The 14,381-nt window shown below is 36.5% G+C and overlaps 1 protein-coding gene across 2 annotated transcripts; it reads left to right on the top strand.

Moving 5' to 3' along the window:
- Positions 1 to 321: 321 nt before the first annotated feature.
- On the top strand, positions 322 to 13,935 carry LOC18423485 (biotin/lipoyl attachment domain-containing protein). Of its 2 annotated transcripts, XM_011628764.3 has the most exons (9): positions 322 to 465; positions 2,900 to 3,091; positions 9,846 to 9,925; positions 10,131 to 10,184; positions 12,572 to 12,835; positions 12,936 to 12,998; positions 13,160 to 13,228; positions 13,336 to 13,381; positions 13,522 to 13,935. In XM_011628764.3, the coding sequence occupies exons 1-9, from the start codon at positions 432 to 434 to the stop codon at positions 13,581 to 13,583; spliced, it is 864 nt and encodes a 287-aa protein (XP_011627066.1). In that variant the 5' UTR covers positions 322 to 431; the 3' UTR covers positions 13,584 to 13,935. The 2 variants fall into 2 exon arrangements, with proteins under 2 accessions (XP_011627066.1, XP_088730620.1); XM_088874494.1 differs by lacking the exons at positions 322 to 465; positions 2,900 to 3,091 and having other exon boundaries at positions 9,854 to 9,999.
- The last annotated feature ends 446 nt before the right edge of the window (positions 13,936 to 14,381 follow it).

Here is a 14,381-nt window from a genome sequence, read left to right as displayed (position 1 = left end):
GATATTCCTATGAATTTTTTACGCCGTTCATTTTCAAGTTTTTTATATGTTTATAAATCAATTTGATTTTAACCATTTTTGGAGTTTAAAAATTTATAATTAGATATGAAAATAATTTTCAGATATTCCTGTGAATTTTTTATGCCAAAACTACATCTAATGATAAAATTTGGAGGTGCGCTTTAATTGGATTGTTTAAAGTTGCGAACTTACATAAACCGCGCATTTGTTTTAATGGATGAAATTTCGAAGAGGATGGTTTGGACATTCGATATAATGTCGAGGTGCTTTTTGTCCCTCTTTTTTTCCTGCATCTTCGATGCACCAGTCTATAAATCGAGCTACTTAATTTTCGTTCATCTCTTAATCTCTCTCTCTCTTTCTCTTCTCTCTAAAAATTTCCTCTCTCCATTGATTCAACCAGTCGCAAAATGGAGGCTGCAGCAACTCTCCGTTCAATTCACGGTAACTTCCCATTTTCATTCTATTCCTCTTTCGACGTTTTTTGTGTGTGAGACGTGGCCTGTGCTTAAATAATCTAAGTTTTTCTTCTCTTTTCTCTCTACTTCATTTGATGTGAAAATAAACTCAAATTTCATTTCTAGTTTATTGCGAATGAAATCGCGCGTGTTCTTATGATATTTTTGTTACCTGAAATCGCGCACGTTTTTTAGATTCACATTTTGTGTAGTATTACGAGTAAAATTAATTTGAAAATTCTGAAGAATTGTTTGGAGCTCCATATTTGTTTTCATAAGAATGAATTAGTAATGAAATGACTGAGATTTTGTTGCAGTTTCCTATATTTTATTTTTCATTTCTTTGTTTGGACATTTTTCTTACCCAAGAGTGCGTTTTATAGTATGCACTATAGCAGTGATTAGGAGATAAATGCCTGGGATTTAATTCTAGTTTATTTTCTTTTCTTTCTTTTTTGAAAATTATCAAGATTTTAACTTTTCCTGGTTATAATCAGTATATAAAAGTAAAATGATGATGATTTTGTTGTAGTTTCTCATCTTTTTCCCCTTTCTCTGTTTTTACACTTTATACAAAATTACCAAGATTTTGCTTTCACCGATGTTCTTTTACACTATCTGATAATTAGAGTCCAAAACCAGAGACCTTTTTTTTTTCCTTTCTTTTGTTCTTTTCAATATTTAATACATACCTATAAAAAATTCAACATTCTCTCTATGCAGTTTTGATGAGTATTGAGTAGTTTAGTGGGCTTATTTGTTTAATTGTGTCAGTGGGATATGTGTGCTTATTTTCTTGAGGTGCATTTCAATGATGATGTTTGTGTGTCTGAGCGCGTCGCATGTGCGTATGTATTTGTATATTATTTGATTGTCATTTGCTTATCATGCATCTAACAAAGTTGTAAAAATCAGGATGGAAAAATTAGGAAATTTTAAATTGTATGAAAATGTTGATTGAGACATCATACACAAAGAACGTGCTTATGCATTTTTGAATTCGGGTCTCTTTTTCATTGTTTTGTAGCTAAATTCGGTAAGTTCTTCTGACTGTTTGGCTACTAATCCTAGGTAATCACAGTTTTTGACTTGTTTGATTCTGCTGAATATATTGATTAGCTATCTCTTACACCTTCCTCTAAGGAATCTACTCACTAGGATTTCCAACAGTCAATTTCCAAATTGATATGCATAAATTTCTGTGATATATGTTTGCAAAGTTGTGCATCGATGATTAAGAACAATCCTTGGGAGTGTATTTTACCGAAAGGATTGGAACTTCTGATATTAAATTTCTAATGCAATTATGAAGGAGGAATTTAGTTATAGTGTCCTGGTTGTTAGAATAATTTACTTGTTTGTCTATGATTTGGACACATGTGTCTTCATTTTCAGTCAATTTTATAACTAAATGTTACAAATTAATTTCATATATATCCCTTATAAATATATATGAATACTTAGGTATTTGTATAGACTTGTGCAGGCACTTGTGCCCCATATACCACTTTATGAGGATCCATGTCAGACACAGCGTGTTTCTGTTTGAAGTGGACGTGCATCTGTGCCTGTGAAACATAGCTTCCCACCATTAAGGGAATTCTGACAAAACTTCAGCTCTTGTAGTTTACTTTTATGGTTTTTGAATTGTTGTAATATTTACCAGTTTTGTTTTGTGCGATGGGAATCTCATAACTATAAAATGAATGTCTGTTGCTGAGTTTTCTGAATAAGAAGTATCTTTATGTATGATACTATATAACTCTCATGAGTTTTATAGTATAATGTGGAATAAGGCTCGGATGATGATTACTTCGTGAGTTATAAAGTTTAATGTGATACTAACACAAGTATATAAAGCTTTAATTGTTTGGAAGATGTTAAAAGATACTTATAGAGCCTCGGATGATGATGACTTCGTGAGTTATAGATTTAATGTGAGACTAATATAAGCATATAAAGCTTGAATTGTTTGAAAGATGTTTTTAAAGAGAGTTGTGGAGGTATCATTTCGGATAGACTTTACTTCGAGCCCTTACATCAATCTTAAGCTATGAATTTGTTATGAGCCACTGCAAAATTCGTAGAGTGAATGTAATTGACCATGCTAACATTCATCATGGGTTAGTTAAAACCAGGAAATTTTAGAATTTTTTGTGATAACCATTATAAAATTTACACAAATTTAAATATTGATGCTCACCTGTATCATGGCTTTTTCAAAGAAAGGAATTATCTTTACTCTGTGTAAGGTCTGGTGACTAACATTGGTATATAAATTTGTGAGTATGGCATGTGATGTCTATTTTATGATTTTCCTAAATTCATGTCCTGATATGGTCTTCTTCTTTCCTCTTTTATTCTTGATGCAATTTTTCATGTAGAACTGACCCTCCTCTGTTATTATTGTTGAATAACAGTTTCTGGGGCAACTATTGCGCATGCTCAGTCATTTTGTGACACATCAGATGCGGTTAAGATATTCAGGGTTGTTTCGTGCAGATCCTCATTTAGTCATCGACATAGAGTTTTTCCTTCACCAGTGAATAGAAAAGTACCACTTGTCCCATATATCAAGGCTTCCAAGACTGTATTGGCTGTAGCATCTGATTGTGAGTCTTCAAATCTGTAGTTATGAATACATATATGCATTGGGTTTTGTGTAATGTACGGATTCTCTAGTGTTCATGGATATTTGTTATAACAATTTTTTGCCTAGAAGTATATGTGAATTTCATTTAGTTGGGAAAAGGCTCTGATGATGATGATGATGGTGGTGGTGATGATGAAGTATCTATGATTTTGTACCTAGTTCTGATTCTAGAGAGATACTTTTCTTTTACCCACACCAAATGGTTCCAAATTCTTTTTGAGAAATAATGGTTCCAAATTCGAATTCAAATTCAAATGGAAATTCCAATTTAAGTTCCTCAACCCATGGGGCTCCCTAAATGAGTAGATGCTTACTGTCCACCTATCATTTGTCGAACCTTCTTGTCCTTGGTACTACAATTGCCCCCACTCTAGTACATCTTACCCATGCTTCCGCTCCTCCCGTTGTGAGGTACCCTAGGGCCATACCCCACCATCTAGCCCACCTTGCTCAAATCTAGTGGCTAGCCATGCTCTGACAGCTGCCCTTTGCCCAATACATCCCTGCAATGCCGAACAGCTAGCAGGCCACATGCCACTCTCTCCCCACTTCCCTAGCCCCCTAAATCCTGATTGTCTAATTCAAATTTTGAAATATCATTAACAGGCTCCTCAGCTATCCATGGGTTTCCCTCCCCGCATTACCAACTGGTTGTCATCCAATCCAACAACCACATGGATGAGGGGATCATTCCCACACCACTAACTATGCAATGGACAGTGGCAATTGTTGGAGGCAGGAGTGGGTTTGGGAGCACGATCGGTTCAGGGAACGCCGAACCGCCACAGGGTGGAAGCTTCCTGGGGTTAGGATCGGCGCCCATTCAACAACTTAAAGAGCTAGATCCTAGCATACCTGGGAGCGAGATCCCATATGTCACTGGGATCAAGGTTTTCACGCAGAGGGATCTAAGCTCCACTATACATAAAACGTGATAAATTAATATTATATGATAAAATTAAGATCCAATCCATGCCCGCTCAATCCATTATCTTACACCTTAGCTTATTACCACTACCATAGCTATTATACTCCAATTTACTACAATAACATAGTTTAATAATATCATAAATGGGCTGCTATGATATTAAACTGTAGTTTTTTTAATACCATAGTTTTATAGTTCTAGTATACCACGATGTGATATGCACCACAATAAACCTATAATATCAAGGAGAGGACCACTTGTTCAATTAATAGTATAGCTCCTCTCCTTGAAGAGATCTTACATGCATGTAGACCCAGATCCATTTTATAGGGAGCGAGATCCCTATTTCTCTAAACCCAGCTCTATCTAAGATCCCTTCGAGGAACCGCGGGATCGAGTTCCTAAGTTGGGACTATTGCTTAGCTCCCAAGGTTACCGCAAGTATGGTTCAACCAATCCTCCCATGTGTCCGAAGGAAATAGAACCTAGCCCAATGCAATCCTGAGATTTGCTCAGGTCTCAATGCACATGTGGCTGCTAAGATGAAACCAAAACCCTCACCATAGCGACCCTTGTGTAGGATTCCTTGGTGAATCCCCAGAGCAGTGGAAACATGATGGGAGGCAAAAGTCTTCTTATTTTGTATTTTTATTCAATTTCAATGCTGTATATTGTAGTTTTACTTTTAAGATTCATTTTTAGGGTTTTTAAGATTTCTAGACTTTTTATTTTTTTATTTACTATTCACAAGTAGTATTCATGGTATTGTTCATAGTTACTGTTCACGTGTTACTACTCACACATTACTGTTCATGATTTACTGTTCACGTGCTACTGCTCACACGTTACTATTTACACATTACTGTTCATAGGGGCATTTTTAAAATTTTGGTATTGTTTTAGGGTTATTTTAGATTATTAAATATTTACTGGAATCTCAAGTTAAATTAGGGATCATAGATTTATAGAAGGTTGGATGTCGTAGTTTGAAGGAGATGTTATTTGGAATAAATTTTACTTTATGAAAGACGAAAGTCTTCTTCTCTTGGCTTGATTTATAACCATGTTCTTTCTCTCTTCTTGCTGATTTTACTTGTTTAAGATTCGGGAGAACAATGGATTCAATTCTTTATATTTTCTCCCTGCATCAAGTGGTATCAGAGCATGGTTCGAGGACGGCTAGATATTGCGATGGCTTGTTGTGGAGGTCTTAGCTGTAGGGATACCGATTTGATCCAATTGCGCAAGGAAATCAACAACTTGACGAAGAAGGTTTAAGAGCTATTGCTGCGTAAGCGGTGCCAGCAACAGTGTGCCCTAAACGCAAAGGAATCTACATGGATAGATCCAAATCGTGAGAGTTTTTATGGAGAGTGGCGCAAATCAGAGTCCGATTCAAAGTTGGAGCGGAATGACGAAGCTGCCTTCAACCACCTGTTCTATGCACGTGTTCTGTGTTGGGAGCCTCATGCTCGGGAGAATAAATCATGGGGTTTAGTTGATCTACATGATTTGAAGGAGAACGAGGTTGATCTTGCTGTACGTCATGTCGAAAGTCAGAAGGTTGTAGATTGGGATCTGCCACCAATTTTCAATACATACTTAGATGATGTACATGATTTTGAAAGAGATCTAATCTCTGATAGTGATCAAGATTTTATGGGTGAACCAATCTTTGACGAAAAAAAAGATGAAGATCTGGAACATTTAAGATATTTAGGGCATTGGAATCAGAGTAGCGCAGTGGAAGTGTGGTCGACTCAGACTATGTAAATTGTGGCCCTGATTTTAGAGAGTGATCAACTCGATGTTGAGAAAACCTCCAAAGGCCAAAAAATTGAGTTTGGAGTATCTTACATGATTTCCGATGGGAATTCACAAATAACTGAATTTGATAAATTTGCATGGATTCCTCATTATCCATATCAAGACCCATTTCTTGAGGAATTTTTCTTGCGAATAATATTTGAGCCGACAAAGAAAAAGAAGGTCAAAGAAGGTGGTTTTGATGTTGAGTTCATCTTAACACACTTCAAAAATCGAGGACGAGTTTTCTCCAACAAGGGGAGAATGATGGAGGGAAAAAGTCTTCTTATTTTGTATTTTTATTCAATTTCAATGATTTATATTGTAGTTTTAGTTTTTAGGATATATTTCTAGGGTTTTTATTTTTTTATTTTCTATTCACAAGTACTATTCATGGTACTGTTCATAGTTATTGTTCACATGTTACCATTCACGTGTTACTGTTCACGCATTACTATTAACGGGTTACTGTTCATAGGGCTTTTTTGGAATTTTGGTATTGTTTTAGAGATATTTTAGAGTATTAAATATTTACTTGAATCTCAAGTTAAATTAGGGTTTCATAGGTTTATAAAAGGTTAGATGTCATAGTTTGAGGGATATGTTATTTGGAATAAATTTTATTTTATGAAAGAAGAAAGTCTTCTTCCCTTGGCTTGATTTACAGCCATGTTCTTTCTCTCTTCTTGTTGATTTTACTTGTTTAAGATTCAGGAGATCGGTGGATTCAATTCCCTACCATTTCTCCCTGCATCAAAACACAAAAATAACAGATTAGATAGATGTCACATACCTTTTATGAATGCAATTCCTCTCTTGTGGATTTCCATGAACTTGAGCTAAATAAGGAGATTGAGCCACAACCACTTAAGAGGAGTGAAAGAGTGAGAAGCCCACCCGAGTTCTTTACTTATCTTGGAAAAACTTACGAGAGAATTATTGAGGAACACGAGCATGAACTCTACACATATCATGAAATGAGTTCCGTCATTAAAAACCATATATGGGAGTTAGTCCATCTACCACCTTACCGAAAGGCAATGGGGTTAAGTGGGTATTCAAAAAGAAACTAAACTCCGAGGCCAAATTGAGAAGTTTAAGATGAGATTAGTGGCTAAAGGGTTCACCCAAAGGAAGGAGTAGATTATTATGATACCTAACCACAGGTTGCCAAAACGCCCTCTATTAAGATGATCTTGTCCGGTACCACCTTCCTTGACCTAGGTTGGATCCATTGGATATCAAACTGTTTTTTTAATTGGTGTAATTGATGACTTAGAAGAGGAAATTTACATGAACCAACTTGAGGGATTCAAGGTAAAAGGGAAGGATAAACTAGTGTATAAACTCAATAAGTCCTTGTATGGTCTCAAACAAGCGTCTTGGAGATGGTTTCTTAAATTTCACCAAACCTTGATTAGAAATAGCTTTAAGTCAAATGAGGAGGATCATTGTATATATGTTAAGGCCAGTGGGAGTGGCATCACATTCATGACCTTATAGTGGATGATATTCTAATACCTAGTAGCACCTTAAGCCAAATAAGGGAAATGAAGGCCTTGTTATCCGAGAAATTTGACATGAAAGATTTGGGAGAAGCATCATGTGATGGGAATAAAAAATAATGTCGATTATCTCAATCCACATATTGTAAAAAGATACTTGAAAGGTTTGGAATGAGTGAGTGCAAGCCCATTGATACACCCATTGACAGAAGAGGAAAATTAAGTGTCAATATGAGCCCAAGAAATGACTATGAGAAAAAATAAATGGAAAAGATGCCATATAGGATTGCCGTGGGCTCTCTAATGTATGTAACCATGGGAACAAGGCTCGATCTAGCTTTTGCCCAAAGCTTAATAGAGCGCTTTCAAAGTGATCCCAGGATGGAGCATTGGAAAGCAGTTAAGAGAATTATGAGATATTTAAAGGGGATAATTGATTATGCCTTGACCTATGAGGATGTGAATGAATTGAGTGTCTTGGGCTATTCCAACTCCGATTTTCAAGAAGATCCGGATGACCTAAAATCAACTTCCGGTTATCTTTTTATGTATGGAGGTGGCATCGTATCTTGGCATTCTACGAAGCACAATTTAGTGGCTTTATCGACTATGGAAGCTGAGTATATGCAATTATGTTTAGCATCTAAGGAAGCCATATGGATAAAGAAATTTCGTAACCAACTTACCATACCTCACTAAGACATGGAACCATAAGAATCATGCGTGACAATCAAGCTGCCATTTCAAAGACAAAAGGGCCTAGGTTTCATAGTAGGCCTAGAGACATAAGGACTGAATATTATCATGTGAGAAATTAGTTTGAGGATTGCTGACCCTTGACTAAGGGTTTGGCTGCCAATGTGTTCATGAAACATGCACAAGAGCGATTTTTTTTTTCTTGAGTACTGTTATTATAATTATGAGTATGCTTATATGATATCGATATTGAGTATATGAGAGCTTGAGAGTATGAGAGAATTCTCTATGAGTTTTAGGCCTCAAAAGTCCAAGTTGGAGAATGTTGGAAGTTTATCAATTTTTAATAAAGTGCAAGGAACAAGGGTAAGCCAATGAGATCCTTGGTTCCCCTTGGCATGCCTTATTAGAAGGAATCAAATTCTTAGATAATGGCTGGGGTCACACTCTCTCTGTAGAAAAGGATTCCCAGAAGGTTATTTCTTGGGCCTCCGAGTCTTCCAAGTCTCCGAGGAGATAGGGAACCATTTTTTACCAATTTTTTTAGATCACGAGGTCTCTACAAGTCACCTTCAAGCACTTGTGGAGGGAGGCTAATGCAGGAGTGGGCACACTTGCGAAGGAGCGATCATCAGTCCACCCAAAATTTGTGACAAATTCACCACAACCAAGGCTTTTGAAGTCTGCATTGTTTGTATCATTTTGTAAAAACCATCCTCAATAGTCAGAATTGTATAGGGGACAGATCCATGTTACTGCTATTACTTCTTTTTGGTTAAGTATAACTGCTATTACTTTAATACACTGTTGTCAGTTTCATGCAAAATATACCAACTGCATAACCTCATTTTGTAGCAAGATAGTAGCTTTGACAAATTATGATCTTAGGGGAGGAGTTTATTGCAAAATTTGAAGAATTAGTCGGATGCCAGCAGTTCCTCTATGGAAATTTTACTTAACTTATCTCTGAGTTTGGACAGAATAATAGAAACAGATTGGAACCCCTTTTGAAGCACTTCTTGATGTCTATAAACATTGGATAATCTTCCCGGTTTCTGTGGCACTAATTTGCATGTTTTCTTGTGAGGAAGCACATGCTTGCCAAAGTCACTGGACTTGGGTTTGTATAGCGCACTTATCTTTTTCAATTCACATATATAAGTTTTTGCAAATTTATTTTTTACCTGAGTCAATAGGTAAGTAGCCTGGTGAACAAACACGAAACGAGTAAGTTGGGGTTACCTTGCTTTAAATTAATTATTTGGTGGAAGTCATATGTGCCCATTGTATTATGACTCATCAGAGTAATGGAAAAGAGGTTTCTTTAATCTTTGCTGATGAAGATCCTACTAGGGGTGGTGTTCTTGCTATGCAACTGAAACTCCCTAAGCAATTTCAGTAGGAAACCGTGAACCAATGGAAAATTTTCATTTGGTTAGGTGCTCCTGGTTCCTGCACCCCTCCAGTAACTAGGCTTGGCATATGTAACATACATCCCACGGTAATTGATGTCTGCATAGCATGTTCATGTGTATGTGCGTTTTAAATTAGCTAAAAGTACAGCTACATTTTTATTGACCAGGCAAGAAATAATGTTAGGTGGTTATTTTAGGACACACTTCAAGATTAGACTCATGTGAGTTCTGGTGGATGATGATGAGGTAGCATCACCTCATATACATGGATACCACCAATCTCATTCTCTAGTTTGTTGCTATTATGAAATAGATATTGAGATGGCTGTCTTGGATTTACTAAGCTTTTGACTTCCAATGCAGCGGTTACTTCAGAAAGCAGCTCAGATGGGAAACTGGAAAAGAAAAGTCTCCACAAGACAACCTTTCCCGATGGATTTGAGGTCGAGCTCTTATGACTTGAAAGACATCTCTACACCAGATTGCAGTGGTTGTTTATGGACCTGATTTGTGTGCAGTATAATATGTTTCCTCCACTTCAGTTCCATTTTAAGGAATTTTGTCATAGTTTAGTTGTGTATATTATGTGCAGGGAGATGTTTCATTCTATTAACATAACTCAGTTGATGTCCTAAATTATAATTGTAGGCATGGGTCTCGGATATCTGTGATGAGACAGAAGTTGCAGAACTGAAGCTAAAGGTGTGGAAATTATTTGTCTTGCTCTTTGAAACTATGTTGTACCAAACACAGCAACTATGTTGTACAATTTTAGAATTTCAATAACACTTGATAACCATTAATTAAACATTTTGCAATAGCATGATAAGCTATTCACTATATCAATATCAAACTCAGTGTATATAGCTGTAAATTAGTTGTACCTGTGGTGTTCAAGTTGAATTTTGTTGCTCAAAAATTTTGGGCCATCTTGAGTTCAAAATTAATATTTTTATTTATCATTCTTATATAACTGCGTCAAAACTAGTTTGTTCTGCCCATTGTTGGTTTCCTTTACTGCTGAGCATTTAATTCATTCTTTTGAGACATTTGGGTGCTTCATATATAAAACTAAGTCTTTCAGGAAAATGAAGCCATTTGTATCCTGTATAAGGTATCCTATGCTCAAGTTCATTATCATACCAACACTCAATATATGCTTAAGTTCGTTCTCCTGATAGAGCACGAGAAAAGTTCTTAACTGACTTCACGAAGTATCTCAATATCTTTATCACAGCTTAGGGATGGGGGATATATGACAGATATGGTTCAAAGTATTAAATAATGAAAATGGGTTGAGAAGTCGAAAAAGAAGTATGCACCCGTATAAGTTCACATGGAACATAGAGAAACATGATACCTTAGGAGTGAATCTACATTTTTCATTGTTTAACCCATACTGAAACCTATACTAGCTTTGTGACAACCAAACATCTTTACAGTGATCCAATGTACGTGTACACCAGTTGACAAATCTTAGAATGCACAAATCAAATTTGGACTTTGAGCTGGAGTTTGTCTTTGGAAAGCTTTGACTAATCAACTCTCTGAGATGTAGGATTTATCCCATAAATTTGACATTATTTACCAGAGACACTTGAGAACCTAGGAGGTCAAATCTACATGGAGCACTAGAAAATTAACATCAGCCTGACTCATGTGTTAGAGAAAAGTGAAAGAAATTCTATTCTGTAATTGGGGTTTTGGACAAAGGATGTTTGGGCCTGAGGTGCTTTCAGGTTTGATAAGGAAATATTGCTTAGGATGCAAGAGCCTTCTAACAAGGTTGAAGTCATTCTCTGAGTACTTCTGTGGTTTCTTATTATTAGCTGAAGGTGATTTTATGAATATCATTTTGTGGGTGCCAGGCAAGGCTCTATTCCCTTGAGATTAGCTGGAGATTGGGTGTCCATTCATTATGTCCTTAGGGAGCCCAATGAGATAGTTGACTCTTTGGCAAGTTTGGTAGTTAGAGAGAAGTTTGACCAACGGAATCTTATTTCTCTCCCTCAACAGATGTCCTATATTGTGAATTGTACCTCCTGATACCTCCATTTTGTGTATCGTGATGATATGTTGTCCATTGCATGAATGAAATGCTATAATGGCTACACATAAAGGAAAAGAGATGCTAGTTTAAACTGAGCACAGGCGAAATGTAATTCCAAAGTGCAAAAGACACCAGAGCACCTATGCTATCAAAGGAAAAATGCAACTGGATGAGGTTGCCTAGAGAAGTGCTTAGAATCCCATACCAAACAGTATTTGATATACACTTGTGAACTTTGTCATCTTACTCCGATTCTATGGACATAGAATACCCTGGTCACTAATGTGCATCACTTTTTTCAGGGGTAGTTTTCATTATTTGTCAAGAGCACATGTGGAATATATGCCCTTTTGGATGGGATTTTTGGTTTGGGATGATGAACTGTAAATGCTTCAGTAAGGCTGATGTCGAAAACAAAAATGTGTCAGTTCGACCAAATGACTCCCACCCAATGACGATTTGTACCTGTGGGCAAAATGGTATTGAAGTCTGTAAGTTCTGTAGTTGGAAACAGAAGTTCTCGATCAATGATGTATTTTATTAGTGTGTGCATACAAACATCTGAGTATGTATATACAGATTTTGATGGTGTGTGTGTGTGTCAGAATCAACATTTCTTGACTTCATATATTTAGGTTTTTCCAACCATTATGTGGAATCGCAATTAAATGATTTGTCTTTTCATGAATAAGAAACAATCACTTTCTACAGCAAAAGGACAAAACACTAGTTATGAACTTGTGCAAGATGCACGAAAATTTAGTGCAAGTTGCTAACCCCACGAAAATTTAAGTTGTCATATTGGGATTTTTGTATTATGACTGAAAGTTATTTGACTTTTCTCAGACAATCCACCAATTGGTGTCACCTAATTGAAAAATAAAAAGGTTTGCTTCATGTGCCAAGTATGGATGTATCCCTGATCTAAAATTCTAAATTACATTTTAGACTTATCATTAACATGTCCTACAACATCATATGCACATCATGGAGAATATGTCCATTTTCTGAGCATTCACAATACCTAACTTCCGTGCAGGTTGGAGACTTTGAAATGCACCTGAGGCGGAACATTGGAAATACAAAAGCTCCTGCTCCTTCCCCTATTGTGTCACCTTCAACTCCTCCACCTGTTCCAACAAAACCCATGGTTGAATCGGCTCCTGCGACTGCTCCATCTGTCACACAAAAAGCCCCTCCAGTTGCTTCCAGTCCATTCTCTAATGTTTCCGCGAAAGCGTCAAAGTTAGCGAGTCTAGACAGTGATGGAGCAAATGCATATGTTATAGTGGCTTCTCCAACTGTATGATCAATTAGATAATTAAATTTTCAAAGAAAAAAATTGTCACTCTCTTTCCATTGTAATTTTATGTCTTGTATCTGTGTTGGTTTTGTAATTTCAGGTTGGGAAATTCCGAACTGGAAGAACTGTGAAAGGAAAGAGGCAACCTCCAGTTGCTAAGGAGGTCGGTCATTTTTTCTCATGTTTCAGTTGAAGGTGTTCAGGATTTTTGGTTGAACACTAGGGAAATATATATTATTTGTAGGAAAACCTTATTTTGTAGAGATATTTTGCTTACAGCTGTTATGATCTCATTTTCAAAAATTTGTATTCATTTATGAATAGGGAGATGTCATCAAAGAAGATCAAATCATCGGATACTTGGATCAGTTCGGCAGTGAGCTACCTGTCAAAGTAATCTCTCTCTCTCTATCTCTCTCTTCCTCCGATTGTTGTGATTCAATCTTCATACAGGCAGATTAATGGTTGATTTCTCTTCCTTTTTGGAATTTGGCAAACAGTCGGATGTGGCAGGAGAAGTTCTTAAGATTTTGTTCAGGGACGGCGGTAAGTCTTACAACATTATCAAATTTTCAACCCTACTCTAACCGCTCTTGACTTTCTCTTACAAGGTCTCTCTCTCTCTCTCCAATTTCTTGGTACTAAATAAAGGGCTTTAGCTAATGTTGGCTGGTGATCTTTTGCAGAAGCTGTTGGTTATGGGGATCCTCTCATTGCTGTCTTGCCTTCCTTTCATGGGATAAAGTGATTTTAATTTTGTCCATTCATTGTCCTTGGTAGCTCAAGTTTGAGGTTTTGTGGATTTTCCTTATTTGTTCAACCATTTGAGCATTCAAAATGCACAACTTAATGTTTTACACGAAGAGAGCGAATAATATGATGGAGGGGAGCTTGATTTAATTGTTGAATTCAGGAGGTCCTCCAAATTCATGTAGATTGAAGCTGGGCTCTTGGTAGCGTTCATTTTTGTCTAACCAAGAAAAGGGTAGGGTGCGTTTCTTGTCTTATGAGAAACCAGATATGTATGTTTATGCATTTTCCTGGATATCGAGTAAAAATTTCCCTTATAAATCTGAATTTAAAGTACTTTCCCAAATAAATTTCGGTTTTTTAGTTGTGTGTGCACTTGCCTGCATGCACAGAAATTATATTGGAAGAATAACTAATGGTTTAAAGTAACTAAACCACCAAAATTGTAGTACATGAATGACAACATATTTTGTCTCTGATCTCTCTCTCTCTCTCTCTCTCTAGGTTTTCTTGTAAGGGGACGAGCAGAGATTCAGCCACTCGATTTTATTATTCACCCAACATTGTGGGTGGCCAAAATAGTGTTGGGAAAGCTTTCTATGCTCCTCTTACAACATAGAAGTTCTCTCTTTTTTCTACCATCTAGCCGTCCATTTTTTATCGAGAGTCACTTACCGTTTGATTTTAAATCTGACGTCTCAAAGTATTTTATTTTTAGTTTTCTTTAATATAATTTTTTCTGAATATGAAATTTGGTATGTGCCATCTTTTCATTGGGCCACACCTATAAAAAATA

The sequence above is a fragment of the Amborella trichopoda genome, chromosome 8 (genome assembly GCF_054954075.1).
Source record: "Amborella trichopoda isolate Santa Cruz 75 chromosome 8, AtrichopodaSantaCruz75HAP2 v2.0, whole genome shotgun sequence".
Taxonomy (NCBI): Eukaryota; Viridiplantae; Streptophyta; class Magnoliopsida; order Amborellales; family Amborellaceae; genus Amborella; species Amborella trichopoda.
The sequence above is the reverse complement of the archived record's forward strand: the minus strand, read 5'-3'. Positions and strand labels throughout refer to the sequence as shown.

Coding starts and splice junctions, on each gene's coding strand:
- LOC18423485 (XM_011628764.3), top strand. CDS start 432: ATGGAGGCTGCAGCAACTCTCCGTTCAATTCACG. Junction 10,185..12,571: donor TTGCAGAACTGAAGCTAAAG/GTGTGGAAATTA, acceptor ACTTCCGTGCAG/GTTGGAGACTTTGAAATGCA. Junction 13,229..13,335: donor GCAGTGAGCTACCTGTCAAA/GTAATCTCTCTC, acceptor TTTGGCAAACAG/TCGGATGTGGCAGGAGAAGT.